The following is a 24,537-nucleotide window of genomic DNA, read 5'->3' on the forward strand; positions in this document are numbered from 1 at the left end:
ATAGTACTTTGAGGAAGAAATTGTATGTTTAGTGTAATGTTTTGTTCATTTAAAAAGGATGTACACCTACTGCTTGTGCTCTTTGATTTTATTGTTATACAGTACTGCATTTTTACATCTGACATGAAAGTTATGGAAGTCAGCACTAAACTTTAAAGGTTTTGCCCTGAAGGTAAATCTCAATACATAGTTTCCAAGGATTTGAATACGGTTGCCTTCTTGCCCTTGGGAAACACTAGTAAGGAACTGTAGGACTCAGAATTGGAGGCACTTTCTTTCTGGCAAATACACAAGATCAGAGTGCAGCCATTTCATATCAGCTGAAGTTTTCCCAGTTTATTTTAAAACTTTTCTCAGGAAGTCGCGAAGTGTAAGAAAGTTCGAAAGTCTGACTAAGCTTACCACAGCAACTGAACTATGGCTATTATGTAACAGGCCACTCAGGCTCCTTTTGGTGTGCAGCTCCCTTAAGACTCCATTTCATCCCATAAAGCTGATTTCAGATTTTTCTCTCTCCTCCCCATTCATTCAAGCGTCTAAACTCTAGACATTACAAAATCATACATGTTAGTCAATCCCTTCCAGATACTTGGTGAGGACACTTAGAAGATGCATAACCGTTTGATTTAAAGAAAAACCTTGAAGTTCCATATTTTAAAGACAGTATTAACAATTTAGGACATCCAGTTTTATCCTGTTTCTAACAATGTTGAGGAAACCTCTTTCTCTCACCATCCTCCACCTGTCTGTTCTTCCTCACAGTCTTCACACAAGGTAAAATGACTTAATAAAAGTTTGCTTTAAAAGACAGGAAGATAAACCTAGAAATAAATTCTAGATTCCTGAATGTTCATAAATCTGGTTTATATTTTCATAGAGAGAGTCTGCTTCTAATTATGCAAAAATCTTAGCCAATAATACTTTGACAGAATTTGAAATTGCCTGTTTAACATGTAGCAACAGCTGTTGACCAGATACTGAATTTATAACATATTTATACTTCTAACTGGAATCTGTGGATTTTTGTCAAGATGCAAGGGAAGAGGACATTTCTAAAGAAATCCTTTAATATATTGGGTGCTTTAATCTTCTCTGTCTTCTTTTAGTCCAACCACATCACTGTTCCTGCTCTGATGTTAATCAGAATGACTGGGTCATCCTCTTTTATAAGCTTGCTGGATTAATTCTTTTTCAAGGTCATCTATGAATTGACTTTAGTAAGCAATTATAAATTGGATGGTATTTTAATATTCTACCCTCTCCCTGAGCTATAATCTAGAAATGATGAGAGACAAAAAGAAATCCAGAGGAGTTTGCATTTTAGAAAGCAACATGATGAACACCATTATCCAATACCTTTATAATTTCTCCTGCCCTGAACACCCTTATCTTTCCCACTGAGTTCAAAGAGAGTTGAGGGAAATTCAACATCTTCCAGAAACAGTGTTTTAGTTTTTTAGCTAACATAGCTGCCTACAATCTCTGGAGAAATCTGTTGATATTGGTACTTGATACACTTAAGCTTGAGATTCAGAATTCTGTTCTATTACAAATACATCTCTATTATGGTAACAGAACGAACTCTCTCTCTGCCTTTGATGTTGCCTTTTGAATTTTAACATTAAAAAGCAGTATTTTCCTTCACTGTATTTTTAAAAGAATTTGAAACTGTTTAGGAAACTGCTTTGGGGCCATCACCCAGCAATAAAATACTGTCATAGTGTAATAGAAGATTATTCCATTGCTTGTTTAAAAAAACTCCTATTGGATACCTGCAGAACCTTGGGTTCAAAGGGCACAGATTGTAAAGACCAGTTCAATAAGGATTGCAGATCTACTGGTTAAAGCCCTCACAAGCATTTTCTACTACATAACTGTGTTTAGACCCAACCACAACATGTGTTCTTAAGCATCTTTCAATGTCACCATGATAAAGCAGTGATTTTCCCCTGACTGACTCTTTGGTGTGCTTTCTAAGCACAGAAAGCAAGCTACGGCTTTCTCTCTGACTCCTCGCAGACCAGCAGTACAGCTGCCTCAGGTCTCAACAGGCTTGTTAGTTAGTCACAGTCATTTTCAAGACTATGAGAAAAGATAGAAAGCAATTCTGTTGCTTTAAGTTAAAAAAAGAGAAAAAAAAAAAGGATAAAGATAAATGGAGAACATCGCTGTGATAGAATGTGTTCCTCAAGGGGAATACTAATATTTGCCCATGAGGATTCTGCTAAGGGGTTCAGACTGTGCTATGGAAAGAGGACATAACCTAAAACATTCCTGGTGCTATCAATACATCCAACCAACAAAAATCTAGAAGAAAAATTTTTCCCATTTGCATCAGTATTTTGGGAGAGGAGTGTGTTCTGTTTGGATCAGGATAGGCTCGAATCATGGTTTTGATGTGGAACTATGTAAAATTCTGGGGTTTGCTGGGCTTTTACTCTAAGCCATAAACAGGAGATAACAGCTGCTTAGTGTTTTAATTTTGTATTCACAAGAATTGTAAACAAAGAGCAAAATAAATCGCTTATGCTATGAACCTTTTTTCTTGCTCTATTTATGAATGTTGATTTCACTGCCATTCAGTCCTGCCAAGAGCTGATACACATAAAATCAAGACAATAGATGCAACTCTTGTGCCCTTTCCTTATAGTTTCTTTTTGAAGGTATGTGTCAAGCAGATAATGCTGGAAATCTAACTGCTTGGTTTTTTTCTGCAGACTTTATGCATCTTAGGTAACTACAGTGCATACTGCCCCATGATCATCAAGGCTTTAGGCATTATTAGGCAGATGACTACCGGAATGAGAATTCCTGCAGAATGAGAATTCTGCCTTCACATAGGCAGGACATCCTGAGGCTATCCAAGATAAGAATTATGGCATTAGGACAATGAGGCAGAAGAGTCCTAGGCTATCGTCAATACTCTGTACCAGTCTCTCTCCAGACTGTATAGATTGGTTTTTTTTAATGTTTATAATCTGCATATGCTCATAATCTGAAGATAATAGGAAAGTTGCCTGTTACTCTATAGAACCATATAAAATCTTTTTATCTAAAGAACAGAAATCAGGCTTAGTGTCAGGAATGCTGGAACAGTAAAGCCTCAGTAATTTCAGTAACCTACTTCTCTGTCACTGGATAACAGCCAATTTTCATTTCTGCTGTGGGTAGTAACATGACAATGTCAAATTAAAAGCGGTTTTTTTAATGCATTCTTCTAAAGTAGAAATACTGTGTTCTCTTTTTGAAGGAAAAGAAATTTGATATTTCTATTTCAATGTCTTTTACAGAAACCATTAATTTACACTTTCCAACATGCCTTATATGGAATTTGAGCCTTTCTGAATCCAATGGCAAAATTCCACTGCTTTTAATGGGGGTAACGATTTTCTTTTCTATGTATGCATATTCATACAGGTGTTATTATGGGCATTCACTTGAGTAGATCACTTTAGTTCAGCCTTCCACTATTGTTTTGGTAAGATCCCTGCTCATTCAACCCCTTACCCTGCTTTTCAGGCACAGAGGATTGTTATTTTAAGTGGTACAATTTACATGCAGTGTGACCCTGTGCATTCAGACAGGGGATCTGTGCTATGTGCTTATGTGCACTAGTGATGCTCTAGAAAGCACATCCTGGAGTACAAACTGGGGTCAAATAAGACACCTTCGGAAATATGGCACTATAGAGAAAAAATGGTACTCAGCTCCAAAATATTTGTCTTTCTCTACTCAGGCTTCAGAGTGAAGCCATTCCACCCAAGCCTGCTATCTCTTCGAATTCACTTTCTTTCATCACTAAAGCAATGAATTTTTCTTCCTGGAAAGTTTAATTTTGTGCTTTTGTGCCTGACTATTTGAGGATGTATTACACACTGCATGTAGCAGTTTGACACAGCCATGGGACAGCACTCCCACTCCCTGCACAGGCAATCGTGCCTAAAAGAGGAGCCATGAAAGTGAGCGGCCTGTGCCAGGTGCAGCTGTAGCCATGAACAGGTTTACTAGGGACCACTGCAATGGTCAGGAAATCTGGATGTGACAGGGTTATGACTAGCATACATTGATTTATCCTAGCCCCCTGAGGTTATTGTGTCACATGTCTCCCAGATGCTCTGGTGCTCTCCCAACCCTGAAACCCAATTCAGTCATCCTCCTTGATATCTTGCCAGAATTCTGGAGCACAGAGATAGATCCAGACTGGCAAGCTGCTCTTCTTAGGGATTTTCCTCCTGAGCAGGAGGTGTGCTACTGCTGCCAACCACATAAATGATAATTCTGAATACTCTCAATGCCTCTCTTTTCTCCCTCTCTCTCCTTACCTATTACTGGAATGACAGAACTCAAAGTGAAGACTTGACTGGGAAGGTGCATTTTCAGTCCGCTCAAGGTTTTTGCACAAGAGGTCTCTATCAGTGATGCAGCTATGTTTCCCTGGACACAGTATAATCTGGGGGTCCGCACACATTACAGTGTAAAATAAATTTTTTTAACTTTCTAACATGACGAAGAAACCATGACTGTAGCAACTTGCACCATGAACTGAGCGAGCCCTAGAATATCAAGAGAAAGGACCTGCACACTCGAATATTTTGCTGTCCTATTTCTTGCCTTGTGTGAATTAGGGCTACAAGCTTCACATTGGTATTGAGGAGGTCATTTGTCACACACACAGAAATAAATTAAAGGGAAGATCAATGGTGACAAGCATACAAGACTATTGAACAGCAGAAACTGTTCAATCCTTTTGGGAATGAGAAGAGTTTCACAGTCCTCTGGTCCTGTTGCCATAATTCCACCACACCAGCAATGAATGTATTCAAACACGCCGCTGAACTGGCATTACATAGATATATGTAATTAACTATACTATAGACTACAGACTATACAAGTCTAAATTTGAAGTCTAAAGCTAAAGGTCTATATAAAGCCTACTTTTTAAGGAAGGGTGTTTCATGTAACGTTTGCTGACCTAGAAAGAAAGCAATTTAAATTATTGAAGGATTCCTTAATCCCATTTAATTTATTTTCCTGAAAGAAACTGAAAATTCAGTTGCTCTTACAGACTTTTCTTGTGCTTATGGGATAGTCCCTTTGCATTAAAAAAAAGAAAAAAAAGAAGAGAAAAAACCCTGTGTATCTTTCATGACCAATTATAATTAAACTGGTAAGCTAATCTTTACAGTGTCAGGAGAGGATAAATTCTCTCTGTAGTAACTAATATGACCAGTCTGGCAAGAGGATTCAGAGTTGGAAGCTTTATCTTGTCTGCCTCTCTCCTTTGCTTATCTCTCACCAAAGGAGTCTGGCTAAATCTAAAACAGCAACCAAGCCCCCTTCCTGTTTCCCTGGAAATGTTATCCATTGTGAGCAGTGACTTGAAGTCACAATTGCTTGGGAATCTTTTTTAAAACATAATGTTGAGATTTTAGCTAAGATTAGGTATATTCACTCCCCTAAGTTTTATTATGCTGACATAGAAAGTCTTTGGGAATTACTCAAGTAATTAATTTTTTCCTCCTATTTTTCTTTAATATTTAAATGCTGAAGAATAAAAATCCCTTTTCTTATACACTGGTGCAAAGCACAGGTAAGACTAAAACCAATACATTTAAAAGTGGATGATTCTCACTGGCTTTATAGCAGCAAACATTGTAGTCTTGGTCCAGACTAGTAAGAGACTAATAGAGAACACATTGACCAAGAGCACTGTTTCTCTAGATATTTCTGTAAGAGCTCTTTCCTTTGGAATGCAAACTGAATGTTGTAGACAGGCCTCAATTTAGTATCAACTTCAAAGGAACAATCTCTGTCAAACACATCATGTTCCTAGGTTGTCTGAAGATGAAGACATACTGACACCCTTTCTGTCATGGAAAAAGGAGGGAAGAGAGTTTTGTTTAGTCCAAATCCCCATGTGTTGCTTTCCGATACATCAAAAAACTGGTATGGAGTCAGTGTCTCTAAATAAGAAAAAGAAAAAAAAAAGACAGCTCAGTGATTAATATGCTTACTTGAATGTCAGCGATGTATGTTCAATCCTTCTTCTGTCAGACTATGGAGCAGGGATGTGAAGCAAAAACCTGTTCTTCAGGAGAAGATCCATCAATCTTAGTTGGGCTTCTGTATCAGTCTCTCCTGACAATTTTTTTTTCAGTGGATATAAAATACAGAAATATCACTGCAGCAGAAGTAACTCTGCTTTGTCATGAAAAATGCCTTAACTTTCAGGCTACAGGATTTCCTTTCTCCATCCTTTTGCTGACTGCATTTTGTGCAAGGCTTTATGCATTAGGGGAACTAAGCTGATTTTATTCATCTGAGATCAAAGAATAATAATAATACAGAAGGGACAATTCTTGTCAAGTGTAAAGTCAAGCTGCACATGTGTTTAATGGGAAAAATGTAAAGTACTTTACAGGAAGAAAAATGAGTGTGTAGAGGAGGTGCCTCTAGAGTGTTAAATCATGGCATAGCAGAGGCTTTGAAGATCCATTCTTTAACTGGAAGTGGTAGCACAATGCCTAAAGTCCTTTATGGATCCAGTTGGGTGTTCTCAGGGTAAAATATGAAGGACAGTCAGAAAATATATAGGGCGGAAATTCAGTGTAGAGCAAATCCATTGTCTTCAAGTTTTTCTTCCATCCCTCCATGTGGGGCACAGATGCAGTCCCACGAACATGCTACCTTACTCCTATACAGTCTCCTGTACTACCTTACTCCTATACCTCTCCTCCCAGAAGAAGCCTCTTTGGCATGCCCAGACTGCCCTGGGGGATCAGGCATAAGCAAAACGCACTCTGCCAAATAAGAACATCTTATTTGTACCTAAGACACAGTAACTATTGTTCTTGGGTTGTATATGCTTTATTCCCTGTGGCATCTGCTAATATATTCTTGGTTTGATTCTTATCTTTTACTGACACACATCAGAAGCATTTCTAAACCTCTGGGTGGAGAAGGGTTTGACATTTCTAGTTCAGATCAATATCACATCATCAGGGATGGGTCAAACACTTGCAGCTCTCGTTCCTGTATTACTTATTCACATTCAACTGTCTCTCACCTTTTATTGACCTTTTCTATCCAACTAATATAAAACCAAGGCCCTTTGAACCCAAATGTCACATGGTGCAGCTGGATTGCAGGCTATTGTCCTGGGTAATGGGCAGTTAAAGTAATGACATGCAACATGCACTGCTGGTTCCAGCCTTATCTGTGAAAACACTGCTGACTGTGAACCAACTTCCTAGGGAACTTGGCCTGTTTGTAGAGCTCATTGGTACATAAATTAAACTCCTGCAGATCCTAGGCTCTTCCCCGCATTATAGTGTAACTGATGAGCACCAAGCACAAATTACTGTGACTGTGTTTTCATACCACATAAAAGCAGACAAAGTGCATGATGGCTGAAATCTGAAACCAGCAGAGCAGTGATGACTGTCCCTCCCTTCACAGACAATTCCTGCACTCTGACAATCTTCAAGGGCAGCCTCTGGCTGGCACCACTTTCAATGTCCTCACGAAGCAAGGCCACTTTTTGTTTTCACATCCTATTATTCACGGCTTGTTTTAAAATATGTTTATGTGGATGTTACGATTTTTTTTGTTGTTGTGGGTTTTTCTTTGTTTGGTTGGTTTTTCTGTCTTCGGCTAACCAGTAGTTAGAGCTTTATTTTGTCATATAAAGAGAATGCATATCTTTCTCAAGGATTCCCAGAATATTTGGGGATTAAATGTTCAGATATGGGCAGAATGGGTATAGATATACCCACTGCAAATGGGTATGCAATTTGCATATGTGCACCTTTCCTTTTACATACACATAACCACCACAGAACAGACTAATGACAGACTCAGGTGGGAGTCAGTCTGCACAGCTCTATGATGTTCACATATTGTCTGCAGTCCTGAGATGTTCATACCACCAGTACAAGGAGTGTCTCTGTGCTGCTATTATATGATATAATCTAATGGAAATAATAAGTCAATCACGCCAGAGCCTGGCACACAACCCCAATACAAAAATTAAAAACTATAATCAAAATAACAGAACCCGCTTGTGGATGAAAATGTAGATCAATAATCGTGAATGTATAATTGCTAATGTATGGAATATGTGACTGTGTTCTGAAATGAGTTTGCTTTTGAGTTGATAAACCTTAATCTTTGAAAAACAACATTCTCATATGTCATAACAGAGATATTTGTTTCATTTAAATTGTGAAAAACTGTCAGAGTTGCTAGGATTTTAACCCTCTCATGAAAGAAGTTCAGGTAAGACATATCCACTACTTAAACCATGAATCATTTCTGGAAAATAAAGTTAAGATATGAATTTAATTTTCCTATTTTAATTAGACAGACTAGCAGCCCAGTCCTGAATATTCCACATCCTGGTATGTGGGAAGTCCAAAGGCAGACAGTAATTTTGCTTCTTGAGCCTATTTGCATTTAAAATGGACTTCTTCCAGAGCACATAGAGAACTCCTTTGGTTTTATTTCCTGTAAAATTTCCGGTTCCTAGGTACCATTTTATGAGTATAGAGCCATTTAGGATAGCAAGGGTAAGTATTGCTGAACACACATTTAGCACACAAGTGCAAAGAACAGCACTGTTGGCCTTTTTACCATAATAAACAGAGAAAAAAAGCCATATGCCGCACAGTAAGATCCTCTTAAAATCTTCTCCCCCTTCTGTAGTATACAGATACTCTGCTTCTATTTCTTGCAAGCAAACAATGAGGAACCTTTAAAACAGACTTTCTTGAGAAGGAAATGTTTCAAGAAGGGCCATTATTTAAAAAGGGAAAGGGTGGAAACGTATCAGTAAGGTGAACTAAAGCCTTTTCAGTCTGTCTAGTCTCACAAAAAGAATGGCAATAAATGTTTCCATAGAAGGTATGTTTATCTCCCATAAACTTCCTGAAAAGAATTATTTCACTAGGCTCAGAATATTCTTCCTTCCTTTTACTTTTTTCATTTTGAATTAGCTGCTTGTGTAGACAAGCAGCTGCTGCCTCTCCATCTCACAGCTGCTCTCTCTTGAATTTATTCTTACTAATCTCTATCCCTTGCCCATTTTCAAGCAAATACTTCAAGACTCTCTCAAATGGTCAGTCTGGGCAAAAGGCCAGGAAGTGAAATCAACTCTTTACCACTAGATTTCCTTCTATTTTACTTTATTTCCTGAGGAAACTTTGCCTCATCTCAAAAAGGCTGCCAGTCTCAGAATTTTGTTGTAGAAATACAATAATATAGGAAGTTACTAAAAATGTGGGTGTGGCTTTCTCACTTCAAATGAAAATTCATTGATTTTCAAAAATGCTTTTATTTAGGTCAAAATCTGATAAAATATTAGAAACCTCTGATAAGATATGGGTAAATCTAAACTAGTTTCTCATTCTCATCTTTTGCTTGCTTTTTTCCTAGGATAAGAGGACATCAGAACTGTACTCAACATTTTTCCAGGCCTCCAAACCCTATAATTTATACTGGTTAGTGATAGTATCCCCGTGGACCAGGAAGGAAATGGCATAAAGGTGATGTAGAACTCATTATGACAATAATGCTTTCTAAGGATGGTCTTTGAGCCACAAAGCAGCTTAAAAAGGCTGCGAGCATCCCTCAGTATACAGTGGGTCTCCCTCAGCTGCCTAAAAGAATATGCCTGAAGAACCACAGGCTGCTTTTATGTGGTAATTGCCTCTTACTTTAGCTGTGGTTGTCATTTGCTCTCTGCTGACAGCCCTGCATCACCTGGCATCAGGCTGCTGTGGGGACTGCCCCGATGTGCAGACCTGCCTGCAGTCAGCTGCACCAGCTCTCACACCAGCATGCGTGCCACACTGGGCAGTGGCAGCAGGGACATGGCCTCTCAGCCCCCTCTGCCACTCTGGTACTTCAATGGTGGTGAATGATCTTAATTCTCCTGCCTTTTCTTTAGATTTCTTCCCTATTCTTTCTGTGTCTACTCCCTGTTTTCCTGCCTACTCATTTTATTCTGTGCTGCATCTTTCTATTCCCTCAATTTACCCTGCATTCTCAGCCTTATTATCTTTTTTCTCTCCCCTCCACTCCCCTTTCCTCCCCTCCCCTCTCTTCTCCTGCCCTTCCCTTCCCTCCCCTCCCTTTCCTCCCTTCCCTGGAATCCTTAACTCACTAAAGATGAATGGAATGCATAATTAGTAATGGAAACACGAACATCTAAACTGAACAGGCTTTAAGGCGAACATATGCATATTGGGTAATGCTACATCCACATCACAGATTTCACAAATTTCACAGAATATTCTGAGTTGGAAGGGACCTGCAGTTCACCTACTAAATGTCCCCCTAGCAAGTCAGGATTAGTTATATTTTATGTCCATGTCATAAACATAACAAATACACTACTGTGTTCATAACAGCAGTTAAATATTATTCCTTATTATTAAAGAAGTCCCATAGCTATGTGATAATGTCATTGGAAACTGTTATTACAGTAGACAGGAACTTGCATGACCCCTACTGGGTTATCTTTTCCAAACTCTGTAGGTGAACCTTGTAATCTACGAAACCCTTTCCAGAGGTGAATAATTAAACTCTTACAATCGTGCAAGTTCTTACAATAAGACAAAAATTCTTAATTTCATTCCCTGTCCTGTTACCTGGAAAAGTAACCAAAGCATGCTGGATTCCAATTGGCATTTTTACTCCCTGTTGCAAGTTGTTTGTCTGAGTGCACAGAAATTCATGCAAATCTTGTCACACTGTTGAAATGAGACATTCATTGACTTCAAGAGGATCTTATTTTTAAAATTTAGGTATTTTCTTAAAGAAGACTATAACCATTTAGTGAGAAAATACTTTTCTTTGCCTAAACACAAGTTACATGTGAAATGTAGGGCTACCTTATTATTTGATAAACTACTTCTTACATACAGATACCAATTGCATGAAACAGTGAGGAAAGGAGGATTTAACCCATAATTTTTGAGGTACACTGTCAAATGACATCAATTCTCACTTGTTCAAAGTACGTGTTTACATTCAGTTATTTAAATTATTACTCATATCTTAGCAGAATACTGAAAGATAGAAAGTAAGTTTTGACTTTGCCCACAAAAAATTCAGCAGAAGGATGTCTGGATCCAGTAGAGATATGAGTTGGGGCGAGAGGGAAGGAGAGAGCTCGTAGGGACAGTACAGACTGTCCACTGCCAACTAGTGTAGACTCCAGAAGGCTGCAGCAAGCTAAAATGCTGGAGCTGTGCAAACAGGCAATGATGCCATACTATTGATCTTCTTTGTCTCTTGCTCCCTCTCCACAGTTTCCAACCCCAAAGAAAACATGCAACAGACGGCAATAAGTTTACCTGTACAGGCCGGGTGATAAATGGAGCTGCATCAGCAGCCCTCCTTTACACTAGCAGAAAAGAGAGGCTGCAGCTGCCTTCTCCTGTTAGACACTGCACCCAGGTTTTGTGGCATGATGGGTAGACAGATCTGTTTCCAGACACTTTTCTGTATCCCTTCTGGGGATGAGAAGTTACTGCACCATCCATTTACCTCCGAGAAGCAAAATATGGCTCTTAGTAAGATCAGGATACTGTATCTCTCTACAAGGTTACTTCTAATGAAAATACACCCCCTTAGGCCCCAGCAGTAGCGAAGTATGTGCTGGTATATGGCTGACATATTTTCTGCTTAGTTACAAAAAGAATAGCTTTAATTTACCTTATAAAAATGCAAAAGGAATCTACTCTAAAAGAGAAAAGTAGTTTTACTAATTCAGTGTTTCTCTCATCACTCCATAGTAAAAATGTACATATTATAATAAAACAGCTACAGTTACACAATGAAAAAAAAATAACCTAATGGCTCTTAATAAAATTCCAGTTAAAGCAAGCAACTGGTTTTTCAAGGACTCAGATCTACACAGGAAAAAGACTAAGGAATGACTACACCTAAATAAGGCTTTTACTGCTAAGAACAGCTACATTAGGGCTCATCAATCAATCATAATATTCACATTTCGTGTAATAAAGAATTCTTTATGTAGAAGTTTAGTCACCTCACAGACAGACTGGTACCAGCATTTGTGTGTAACTAATCCTCTCTTCCAAAAAATGGTTTCTTCAGCCAAAGCCCCATGAAGACACTTAATGAAAGAGTGAATTCTTATTTACTTAAAAGTAAGAACTAGAAAGAACAATGCAAACCAGAGGAAGAGTTTTCTGGAAATCTAGTAGACCTGTTAGTTTCAAAAGATTTTGTAGGACTCTCAGGGGTAGCCAGAGGAGAGAAGAGCAGGTATACAGGCAGATAAAGCAGACACAAAGCAACCGCCTCTATATCCTGCTGGTGAAAGCCTTCGGCTTTGGCACACAGTGTTTTCATCTTTCTGTGCACTATGGGCTCCCTCAATGAGACTGAACTGCCCGGGGCACTGGTGGCTAGCCTGTTGTTTCTAAACTGGTTTGCCAGTTTGTTGGTTCAAATATAGCCTCAGAAATTAAAGTCATGGCCTGTGTGAAATGAGCTGGTAGTAGCCATCAATTACCCAGTGGAGAGATCATCCCGGACAGCTCAAATCAAGCCCTTGTTGACAGCTGAGATGAGAAGCAAGGGAGCAAATGTTTTCATGTACTGAGCTGCATTCTCCTCCCCAGGGACAGAGTCTTAGGTTTGAAGCATAACATGGAAATTTTGGGGCTTCTAGATTATCCCTTCTATTTATAATGTTTAGCTTCTCTTCAGCTATAATAAATGAATTCAGTTTTGAAAGAGAAAACAAACTGAAGCTGTAGGATTATAGTGGAATACTAGGCAAAGCCTTGCAAGCATTCCCCAGCAAGATAACAATAGTAAAGCTGTAGCACTCTCTCTTCTCTTCCAAACCTATCCACCAAACTTGGGGAAAATGGCTCAAGATACTAAGGTACATGCAGAAGCACAGCTTTTGTACATCCTCGAGAAAACTAAAGGGCTAAAGCAATAGTTCATTTAGTTTGGGTGCATTTAAAGCTAGATCCAGTGAAGAACTAAAGATCTAAATGCTAGATGCAAAATTAATTGCATCTTTCCAACTTAAAGCACAGGCAGATAGTGAGAATCTCCACGTGCTGACCCACACAGGCATATGGTTCAATGCCTCTGCATTGAGTGCCTGATGCACTGTGGAGAAGATTCAATGCAGGAGTCACAACTCCACTAGGCAGCAGAGCTCTGAAAACACAGCTGCTACAACACTGTAGATTTTTAGGTGGGTCACTGTTACCACCTCTATATCTTGATTAAACAAAAATCTGATTTCATCTAGAAGTACACCAACAAGTTCTTAACTAAAAAGTTATGAATGTGTAAATTCAGTTTGCCTCTAAACAACTTCATCTATTTCATGAATTTCAAAATGTTGTTGCTTTGTTAACTCTCATGATTACAATTCTTGCAATAAACAGAATTTCTGTACATGTGGGCATCCAGTGTACATCCAGTGGGGATGCAGAAACAACTAGCAAGATGTTTCCCAAAGCAAAAATGAATTAACTAATAGATGCATATTTTGAGGATAGGCTATTTGATTTTTGTATTTTTATATAAATCTGAAATAAGTTTTTAAATTATTGTACCTCTCATAGAATCATACAATTGTGCAAGTTGTAAGGAATCCTGAAAGATCACCTGCTCCAACCTTCTGTGGTAAAGGGACCCTAGATGAGATTATTTTCTGGCACACTGTCCAACTGCATCTTGAAAACCTGCAGCGATGGGGACTCCATCACACCCCTGGGAAGGTTTGATGCCAATTTGTGCCCCAAAGAAGGCGCGGAGAAACTGCTCAGAGACAGAATTTTCAGTCTATAAGCAGGAGGTATTTATTTTACAGCCGGGGAGCAGCCAGGTTGCCTGGACAAACTGCTCCAATAGAGAAACTTACAACTGAGCTTTTTATACACTTTTTGCCAAGCAATTACATCACATATTATGAATATTCATTACATTGCAACATCTACTTTTAATATTCATAACAGGCGGAGTTGAGGCGGAGTTAGAGGCGTGGTCTTTAATTTGGGGAGAACTTCAGTGGTCGTTCCTGTGTTCCTTCATCATGAACTCAGTGTCCTTTCGTCATCATCTTCATAAACTTCTGAACCTTCCCTAATTTTCCTTGTGCGTTTGACAGGGATTTTCAGTATCTGGCAAGAGTACCTGATTTCTTGGCTTGTCCCTTTTCTTATCTCCCTTTGTTTTTCTCCCATATGTCCTTTTTTTTTGTGTATGCTAGTATTTTTAGTTCTTTCTGTTCATGCTTATGTTCTCTTATGTCAGAGTGTCCTGTATTCTAGTGAATTTATTGCCTCCGCTATTTCTAAATACTAAGTTCTCTGTGCCTTGCTTAAAGCCTGCATTTCATGTTTAACTCTCTCTAATCCTTACATTGCTTTACTAAATTCGCTTTCCAGGTCTTACCTGGCTTCAGGTTGTTCTGGTCAGTGATCATTCTTAGTGTAAAAAAATATTTCTTATATTGCTTTGGAGCTTCATCGCAGAGTATGTCTTTCTAATCTAATTCTCTGAGGTGTCCAGCGAACATGTGTTATATCTCGGGTAGGCCTAGAGTCTGCAATCTGTGCAGGCTGGTGACAAGCTGGCTGAATGGGACTTGTTATCCACATTTATTCCCTCCAAAGAAAAATTAAATTCTTAAGCAAGGGCTGAACAGATGCAGAGCCTACAAGCATACTGGAGCAGTGAGGGCACTTTGAGCAAGACAGAGTCCACCTGGAGCCTCGATCCAAGACTGTAGAACTCATGCCCCAATGGACTGCAACTACTGAGGAACTCCACTTTTTAAAAAAATCCAGATTGATTATTTATTTTCTGCTTTTTCCTCCTTTGCCTCCCCCCTTCCTCCAGGGATTCAAACACTCACAAAACCAAAAACATTGACAGGGGTTCTTCCAAAGTAACAGCTGGAAAAATGAAATGCACACATATGCCTGCAGTTTTGTACCACATAAAATACTTGCGGAAGAAACTTGGATGTGCGCTGTATCTGAATGTATATGTCAGGTAACAGCATACAGAAATAACATTAAGGAGTGTAAAAATGAGGTGACATGGGGACTGCATACAGAGGAGCAGTTACAGTGGATTAGTTAAACTCATTCAAGAACAACCTACTGGAAGTCATTGCTGGCACCTAATCTGGGATGTACGTAGGCCAACCTGCTGGAAAACTGTGAGCTGAATCAGTTTTTGTGAGTGTTAAATCACCTCATATATGGGGAGCTAGGGCGTTGATTGCACAACCTCACCTAACCCAGAAGCCTCCATCCTTCAAGGAAGAGATCACTGAAGCTGGACCGCTTTTCTCCTCGCTTGAAGGCTGTACAACAAGCGTGTAAGACGGGCCCGGGCATCTCGGGGATACGGGCCTGAGACGGGGCCGGTTACCCCGGTCCCAGCGCTGCGGCTCTGGGCTTCGCCACCCTCCGGCCCCTCCGGCAGCGGTGCTGGCACCGTCCTCCCCCGCGGCTGGACACCCGCCCACCGGGATGGGCGAGCGCTTCCAGGCGGCTCGGGGAACTGCTTGTCCCCCGCCCTCCAACAGATGGAGGATGCCGAGGTCAGCCCTGGCCCCCGACACGTTTCCTCCGGCAGGCCCGGGGGAGGGCCGTGGGCGCGGGTACGGCGGCGGCCAGTCCGAGCCGGGGCCGAACGCCACCAGAGCGGCCGGGCACCCCGCGCCGCCGGCATGAGGGGGGCTAGGCCCTGGTGCCTGCTCTTGGCCGCGGCCTGTGCCCTGAGCCGGCCCCCGCCGCCGCCGCGGGCCGCGGTGCGCTGCTCGCCCGCCGGCACCTGCTTCAGTGCCCACCTCGACAACGCCTCCTACCCTGCGGCCAGCGGCGCCTGCGGCCAGCGGCAGGGCGGCCTCGCCTGGGTCAGCGGCGAGCCGGAGCTGCGCCTGCTGCTGGGGCTGTTGGCAGAGACGGCGGCGCCCACGCTGCTCTGGGTCGGGCTGAAGAGGAACGCCTCCGTCTGCACCCACGCGGAGCATCCGCTCCGCGGCTTCGCCTGGGAGGGCGTCGGAGGCGGGACGGCCCCGCAGGACGTGCCGGAGGCGCTCGGCCGCTGGGTGAAGGAGCCCGTGCGGTCTTGCCTCACTGCACGCTGCGCTGGGCTGCACCTGGCGGCAGTCCCCGAGAGCAGCCCCAGTTGGGGCTGGGAGGAGCGGGTCTGCCATCGGGAGAGCCCAGGCTACGTCTGCAAGTACCACTACGAGGGCGCCTGCCCCGACCTCAGCCCTGCGGGCGCTCTCGACCTTGACTACCGCCTCCCGTTCGAGGAGGGGAGCCCCGGCCCCGGCTTCAGCCCGCCGGGCACTGTACTGACCGTGACGTGCCCCGGCGGGGAGGTGCAGCTCACGTGCCAGTCCGATCCGGGCGGTTTCGCCTGGAAGGTGGCAGAGGAGCCCCTCTGCCCCTGCCCCTTGGGCCGCCGGAGCCCCGGCAGCGGGCGGTGCGCCGAGGCCGCCGGGTGCCGCGATGCCGCCGGCGGCTTCGCCTGTGCCTGCACCCCGGGCGGACGGGATGGGACTCTCTGCCCGGGCACGGGGGCGGCCCCCACCGCCGCAGGCGGCCCCGCGGAGTCTCCGGGTGCCGGAGCGGAGGGGTGGCGTCCCTCCATCCCGACACACGGTAGTTCCGCGGGGCTGCCTGCAGCTACCACCGCGGTCGCCGGCGGACAGAAGACGGCTGCTCCGCTGCCCTCCTCCTCCTCCAACTACGTTTTCGTCCTGGTGACGGTCGCGGTGGTGGTGCTGATCATCATGGTCATGACCGTCCTGGGGGTGTTCAACATCTGCTTCAACAAGAAATGCGAGGGCCGTGGGGACAAGGAGTCGCCCGAAGCTGGCAGCAAGGCGGAGGCGGGTTCCGCGGAGCCGAGCGGAGCAGCGGGCGGTGACTAGTCCCGGGCGGCCGGGGCCGCGTCCCTCGGGGCTGCCCCGAGCGGCAGCTCCCACTCCGGGCCAACGCTCGTCTGCCCGCGTCTCTCCTGCCGCGGGGAGCCGAGGGAGAGGTGCCATGGGACTTGGCTGGGCAGGACTTGCAGATTGTCAGACACGGGGGCACTTTTTGAGGGGTTTGAAGCTTTTGGACAGTCAAGAGTTTTTGTCGGTCCAAAAAACAGTTATTTAGGTGCTGACATAAGTAAAATATAAATACATCATCCTGGCCGACAGAGCGATTGCTGCTGCAACAGTTGTGGGGTTTTATCCTCTCAAACCCTCTTCGTTGAGTGCCTTACTTAGAGCAAGCATAAAGGGGACCACTTTGAGCACTTGCATCTTGTAATTTAGAAGTCACTCATTGCCTGAGTGGTACTTGGAGGCTATAATTTTCTTTCTAATTGCTGGAACGTTTGGAAAGGTGAACTGCCATAATTTTGGATGAAACTGTGGCCCATACTCTTTCATACTTGCATTCTTAAAAATGAGAGAGCATTTCTATACTTAGAAGATTATTAAATTGCTGAGGAAGTGGGAGGTTAATGAGGAGTCAATTTCATAACTCAGCTAATGAAAAGAATAAAGGATGATGTAAAAACTAAATCACTTCTCTGTTTTTTACTCCATACAATATGACTTTTTATTGTAGCAGAGGACAAGTTTTTCTCCTAAGGTGTGTTAGCACAAAATTTGCTTTCTGTACGCATTATGTTGCTCCCTTACAATCAGACAAGGTGCTGACACACCACACTGTGAGAGGAATTAACATGAGTCTAAATGCATCATGCAAATCTCATTCTTTTTAGTCAGATATATTATTTTCCATGGTGTCCCTTGAGAGTAAGGAAAGAAATATTCACCATTTGTGCCCCTTGCTAAATGAGGTAAACAGTTCCTCTGTGATTTCCCTTGGGAATTCCTGTAGAGGAGCTTTCATCCTGGCCACAGAACTTGCTTTCTTTGCAGTTCAGAGTGCTGATGCTCACTCCTTATTATTACGGTGTTGTTTTTCAATTAAAGTGGTAATGCTAAATATTGATTCAAGGTTTTCTGAGTGCAGTAAGACACAACTAACTGGATCCATCCAAGTCTTTTGGTGTGCAGGGAGGGTAGGGAAATTATTGATTCATAACTGTGATTCAGTGGTCTGCAAGGCAGATTCAGTGCAGGGTTTGCTGTTTACATCCATAGGAGAATAACTAAGGTCATAATGAGTACAGATAATCATAACAAGGACTGAGATAATTAAAGTGTCTGGTTATGAAATTGGATGCAACTTTCTTTTAATTCCTAACTGTAATGCCACAATCAAATGTAAATATTTTTCCAAAACGTACCAGAGATGGAGACAAATCTTGACCTTTTCCCTTATATTACATACATGTCCTTTGACTCAGCATATTATATTGCAACTGTTTTTCTAGTATAGGAAAAACATGTCACCCCACATTAAAGCCATATAAGTCACATAGAAACTTTGTATCTGTGAGTTTTAGAATGGATACGTTTTTATGGAGGATTTAAAATAATTTAGTCATTTCAATTCTAGTGATGAGGTGGAATTTTTTAAAAATTGTTAATTCCCTGGTGTAACGCATAGTGTTGTAGACTAGTAGACTGGATGTAATAACACCATGGTAATGAAATGGTGAGTGCAAGAATCTGTGAGTCCACGTTTTAAAATAGTAGTTCCTGCAAAGAATAGGAATGTCCAGATCTCTTGTCTATTGCAGCTACCTGAAAAGTGTCCCATGTTGCCAATTATTAAATCTAATTTTTAGATTTCCTTAATTCCTCCAAAGATAGTTTGACTGGTAGACACATCATTTGTCAGCTGCACATTTTATTTATGAACATGTGATGAATTTTTAATGGTTTGTATTCATCAAATACAAATATGTTGTATTCATCAAATAAACAGAAATAAAATTTTAATTTCCCCACATTTTTTAAAATATTATTTTATACTGCTGAGGGCTTAATTAAATGTGCTGCGGGATTAAAGTGAAATCTGAAAGTGGACATGGACAAAATCCAAGTACTTCAGATAACTTTTTTCCTGTTTTAAGTGTAGTATTTAGCTTAAAGACAATTAAAAAAATTAATGGATTCTGTGTTTCCCCCAGGAAGTGTAATTTCCTATCACTTAATTTTTTTGTGTGTTTTCAGTCCCGATATGTCTTTCCTCATTTGTTACATGGAGTTCAGTCACTGGTAGATGCAGTTCAGTTCCTTCTAGAGATACTATTTTCTATTTCTTCAGTATGCGGACATTTATGGAGGCTGTACAGTGGTGATTCATATATTTCACTAATGATGTATAACTGACTTGAAAGGCAAACACAGCTGCGCAGCAGCAGTAACCACTCTCCCAGGGCTTCAAACCAGATTAAACTTCCTGTCTTTCCTTCTTCCCCCCAATATGCAGCCTTGCCTTTCTCCTCTGGACTTATAGTCTGGAACTGGAAGACTGGAAAGTGGATGTGAAAAGGGAGTCCTCTGTTGGCAAGCAAGTCTTTTTCCTTTTCTGTATTGCTGACTAGAGTTATAGAATCAGAGGATGGTTTGGGACTGAAGGGACCTTGAAGATCATCTACTTCCAATCCTTCCACTAGACCAGGTTGCTCAGACCCCCATTCAACATGGCCTTTAACACTTCCAGGGATGGGGCATTTACAGCTTCTCTGGGCAAACTGGTCCAGTGTCTCACCACCTTCGCAGTAAAGAATTTCCTCCTATTATCTGATCCAAGCCTACCCTCTTTCAGTTTGAAGTCATCCCCCCCCCCCATTCACATGCCCTAGTAAAATGTTCTTCTTCAACTTTCCTGTAGGTATTGGAAGGCTTCTATAAGGTCTCCCTGGAACCTTCTCCAGGCTGAACAACCCCAACTATCACAGCCTGTCTTTGTAGGAGGGGTGCTCCAGCCCTGTGATCATCTCTGTGGGCTTCTCTGGACTCGCTCCAGCAGGTCCACATTATTCTTAGTTGAAGGCCACAGAGCAGAACACAGTACTCTAGGTGGGGGCTCCTTTACTGTAAGCAGCAGTGAAACTGTGGAAGGCAGAGACATAGTGGTGGTCCTGCATGTATTATGTCCTTTCCCTCCTCCTACCTGCCAGTCCTTATGCATTTTGAGTCAGAATGCTGGGAAAACAATACTATTATGTATTTTATGGATAATGTAAGTAGCAAGAAGCCTGCAGGTCCAGGGAGAGGATGAGCTGAGGAGGGAGAGATAAGAAAGACAGGCATCTTTACCGAGATGTATCCATCCTAACCATCCTCTTGCTGCATATTTTTTCAGGTGTTACTCAAAATGTGGTGGTTTGTAAACAAATGAACATTTTCAGTCATTAAGCCAGGAACAGCACATAGGCTGTAACATGTCAGAAAAGCATGGTTTTGTTTTTGGAATGTAACCAGCAGGGCTTGTGTTTTGGACTGATAAGAATGGTATACACTGTTCCCTGGTACATAACATGTGAGCATAAATACAGATAGTTTGAGTGAGATTAAAAGTTATCTAAGTTTGTGATGTCTCCATCACAACAGCAAATGCTTTAGGAAATAGAATAGGAAATCAGACATCTGTAAGTGACACTTCTGCTGGGTACTCTAAGGTTGAAAGACTTTGAGTTGAAGAGTGAGTTCATGTCACACTTGGTAAATTTCCATCAATTTGTCTAACAAAATTTGGATTTGATTTATTAGTTTTGGCATCCAACCATCCTGTATCAATTCTGCAATTTATTTACATGTCACATCAAAAAGTAGACCAGTTCATCGTCTTGATTTCCCATACCTTTGCCATACAGTCCTTTATTCATCTCTATAGCAAGTTGAGAAGTCTATTTAGTTTCTTCTTTTCCAGAAATAATTCTGTGGAACTAAATGTTTTCTTATCCTTTTTTTGCAGCTCTTTGTATACTATTAGATTCCTTGTAAAATCTGTATTTAGAAACTTTTGGAGATGTTGGTGCAGTATAGTTTTCTACGATGGCTTAACAGTATTTTCTGGTTTTTAGAAGTTTAAAACATAACCATTTTCTTGTTTGGACAATTTCAGAGAACTGTGTTGATATTTTATAAGATTTTTTTTCCAAATAATTTATAAGAAATTTGACCTGGACAATTCCTAGGACAGAGCCCTGAGGACCTTCAGCAGGTCTCCTCACAGTGAAAAGAAAAAAAATAGTCTATAATAAAGAGAGGCAATAAGATTTCATGGCTTTTTCTGCATGGTTCTTTCTTCCAGAAACACTCTGAAATACAATCATCACTCATCAGCAGCAAGTACGGTGGTTGGTTTCCTGCTCTACTGGATTTAGCATTGGTAGTTGCTATGTATTTATACAATCGTTCCTCAAATAATTGGTTTTCGACCTGCTTTAAAATGCTATTGTTTATTTGCTAAAGTTCACCTTTTGTTCTGTTTTTGTTATTTGCACATGGCTTCAACTTTAAATTACGTCCTTTTCTGTCATATATTGTTTAACCTTTTAGACTTTTTGAGGGGAAAGAGCTCTTCTAATATCTTCTTTTGATAGGTAATAAATGTTTAATCTGAACCTGTAATATCAGTAAATAGTCCTGGTGCCACCTGCAAGCTTTTACCCTTTAGCTGCTCCTTTTATTTCTTTTTATCATCCTTCTTAATTTATATACAGACTCCCTTCTTCGAAATTAAACATTAGCATAGTGAACGTTTTTAGCTTTTTTACTCAAAATTGTTCCTTTTTTGTACATTGTAGTCAGCCAAATAATGTCCATTTTTAAAGACAAAATTAGAATCTGTTTCTTATGTCTGGGTTATCTTACTAGTTGTGCCAAGAATAAATTATTAAAGATATCTGGAAATTTATTCACTCCGTCATGATAGCGTTCCACGAAAAAAATGTTTTGTTGTTTGTTGCACTGAGTTTGTGTCGCAGGGTTTTGGTATTGGGGCAGCTGCAGGTGAGGCTTCTGTGAGAAGCTGCTAGAAGATTCCCCCATCTCCAACAGAGCTAACTACTGGCTGTGGCCAAGCCATCAATCACTGGCAGTGGTAGCAGCTATTTAAGAAGGGAGGAAAAAGCTTCACAGAAGCAATTGTAGCCAAGAGAAGTGAGAATATATGAGAGAAACAACTCTGCAGACACCAAGGTTAGTGAAGAAAGAGGGGGAGAAAGTGCTCCATGTACTGGAGCAGAGATTTTCCTGCAGCTTGTGAGCTAGGCTGTCCCCTTGCAGCCCATGGAGGTCCATGTGGAACAGATATCCACCTGCAGCCTACGGAGGAGCCCATCCTAGAGCAGGTGCTCTGTGAACCTGTGGAGAGAGGAGCCCATGCTTAGCAGTGTTGCTGGCAGGACTTTTGACCTCATGAGGGACCCATGCTGGAGCAGTCTGTTCCTGAAGGAAGAAACAGAACCCCATGGGAAGGACCCACACTGGAGCAATTTGTGAAGAACTTCAACCCGATATGTTTGTGTTTAAATTCTTCCCTCTCTGAGCAAGTAATGAATAGTGTGTAAGCAGTGCCTGCAGCTTTTTGTCAGTACACAAGCGTCCTAGATTTCATGGCAATAACCTTCCCAACTCTGCAGTGTTACTGGTGGCACTGCAAGTGAATTGATTCCCTTTCAATTATGCACAACCACTGAGATGATGATGCAGATTCTGGTCCATTTGAAGCAATTCTAATATCCTAAGAGAATAAGTAATTATAAGAACACATGCCTTAGTCTTCCTAAGTAAAACAAGCTTGGTTTTCATTCTTCTGTAAATTTTGAAGCTTAAAAGAATATGAAGATAATATACAACATGAGCATCCACCTATTAATATTATACAATGTGCATTATGGTCAGTTCTCCCCTATGGGGTTTATGGCATTATATTACTAGATATCCAAAACTTTTACATCACAAGTTCTCTTTTACTTACCTCTACTTCTGACACGTACTAACGAGGAAGATTTCATTACTTTCAGATAAATTGACCTCACTCATGCTGTTAATATCCGCTGCAATTCTGTAAATCCAGTTTAGATCTCTTACAAGAATTTCCTACTGGCTTGCCATTTAAAGTTAACTTTGCTGCAGTAAAAGAGAAGGACTTGGGTTTAAATGCATAGTCTTCTTTAAAAAATTAAAATTTAACGTAAGCATATATTGTTATACATTTATAGAGAATATTCTTTCTTAGTAAAATTTGAGATTGTGGGAATAGTTTCTTGGAGCAAAATTCTGTCTGGTCAGGAGAAGACTTTCTTTGGACTTTAAAATCTATTTCAGGGCAAATACGACTGAGGTATTTTTCTACAAATATGAATGTATCAGGAGATTTTTTTCCCTGCTTATGGAGTTTATTTTCTTGCTTATTTTGAATTAGCTCTCAGTTCTAATGAAAGATTCTTGAATGAGTACACTGAAACTTTCAATCCTCCGTAGATTAGGTTTTGGCAATGTAACCCTATGCCTTCATGCTAAGCTAAGTTCAGAGTTTCAAGGTCCATGGAGAGGAATGCATGAACATTCCTTTTCATTCTTGAGAGTTTGCGTTTTTTTCTCTTATGGAAAATAGTTTTCCAAGTCATTGCACTGAAGATGCTTTTGAAGTAAGAAAGTCTGTAAATTTTACTTTGTGACATTGAAAGAGCAGTGAAAATGCTTCTGTATTCCATTTCTTTCTTGTCAATATGGTTGGTGTTGAGCAAAAATTTCTTAGGTCTTTTTCTCTGTTTTAATGATAAAAGGAAGAAAAATCCATGACATTCAAGGCATTTGAAAAATCCAAAATAAATTAACATTCAAAAAAATATTCTCTATTTCTGCTTTGTTTTCCAGTGTTTCTAGTAATCCCAAAAAGTACTTAAATTATTATTTAATTCTTAGAAAAAATGCTTATATACTTTCTAACCTTCAGAAAGAACAGCCAGCTTTGAAAATAACAGCTGACGTAAAAAGCAGAACTTCATATTTTTAGTGAGGTGGGAGTTTATGTATTTGTTGTACCATACACAATGAAATTAATTATGTATCTTTTGCCCTGATATGAATATATCTTGAATGTTTTGCCTGTTCTTTTATGATATCCCATAAAGCCCTGCAAGCCCTCCACTTTCTTTTCCACCATAAATGACAGAAATAACAACAGGGACAATTAAAACCCCACCTGTCCCTCACACACATAACCTCTTTCTATACGAGTGTTTGAGAGCACTTTTCTTCCCAGATAACTGTTGAGGATTTTGTAGAATCCTGTATAAGTAGCAGATCAGATTCAATTTCTTCTGGACTCATTATGATATTAGTTAACAGCTACTAGCATAAAAATTAAAATATATATTGTGTTTCAATGAATCCATTCTCTGTGTTTCTTATCTTTCATTTAATTAAATTTTCTTTCATTTGTTCATTTGCCCTTATGATTTGTGTAATTTGTATAAAACTCAGACACAGACCACAGACTGTAGCTGATGTAGCTGTTCAAGACATGATTGAAATCAGTTACTGACAGTAGCCAAGAGCCTTCAGTGAGTAAACAAGCAACTTTT

General features: G+C 40.9%; 1 protein-coding gene across 1 annotated transcript; it reads left to right on the forward strand.

Annotated features, from left to right (window-relative positions):
- The first annotated feature begins 15,023 nt into the window (after positions 1 to 15,023).
- Positions 15,024 to 24,300, forward strand: CLEC14A (C-type lectin domain containing 14A). The gene is given in 2 exon segments (XM_051806519.1): positions 15,024 to 15,687; positions 15,690 to 24,300. Coding segments are annotated over 2 exon segments (1,413 nt in total). The 5' UTR covers positions 15,024 to 15,542; the 3' UTR covers positions 16,958 to 24,300.
- Positions 24,301 to 24,537: the final 237 nt, after the last annotated feature.

Source organism: Manacus candei, unplaced genomic scaffold (genome assembly GCF_025592945.1).
Source record: "Manacus candei isolate 608988 ecotype Guabito, Panama unplaced genomic scaffold, ASM2559294v1 h1tg000067l, whole genome shotgun sequence".
In the NCBI taxonomy this organism is placed as follows: Eukaryota; Metazoa; Chordata; class Aves; order Passeriformes; family Pipridae; genus Manacus; species Manacus candei.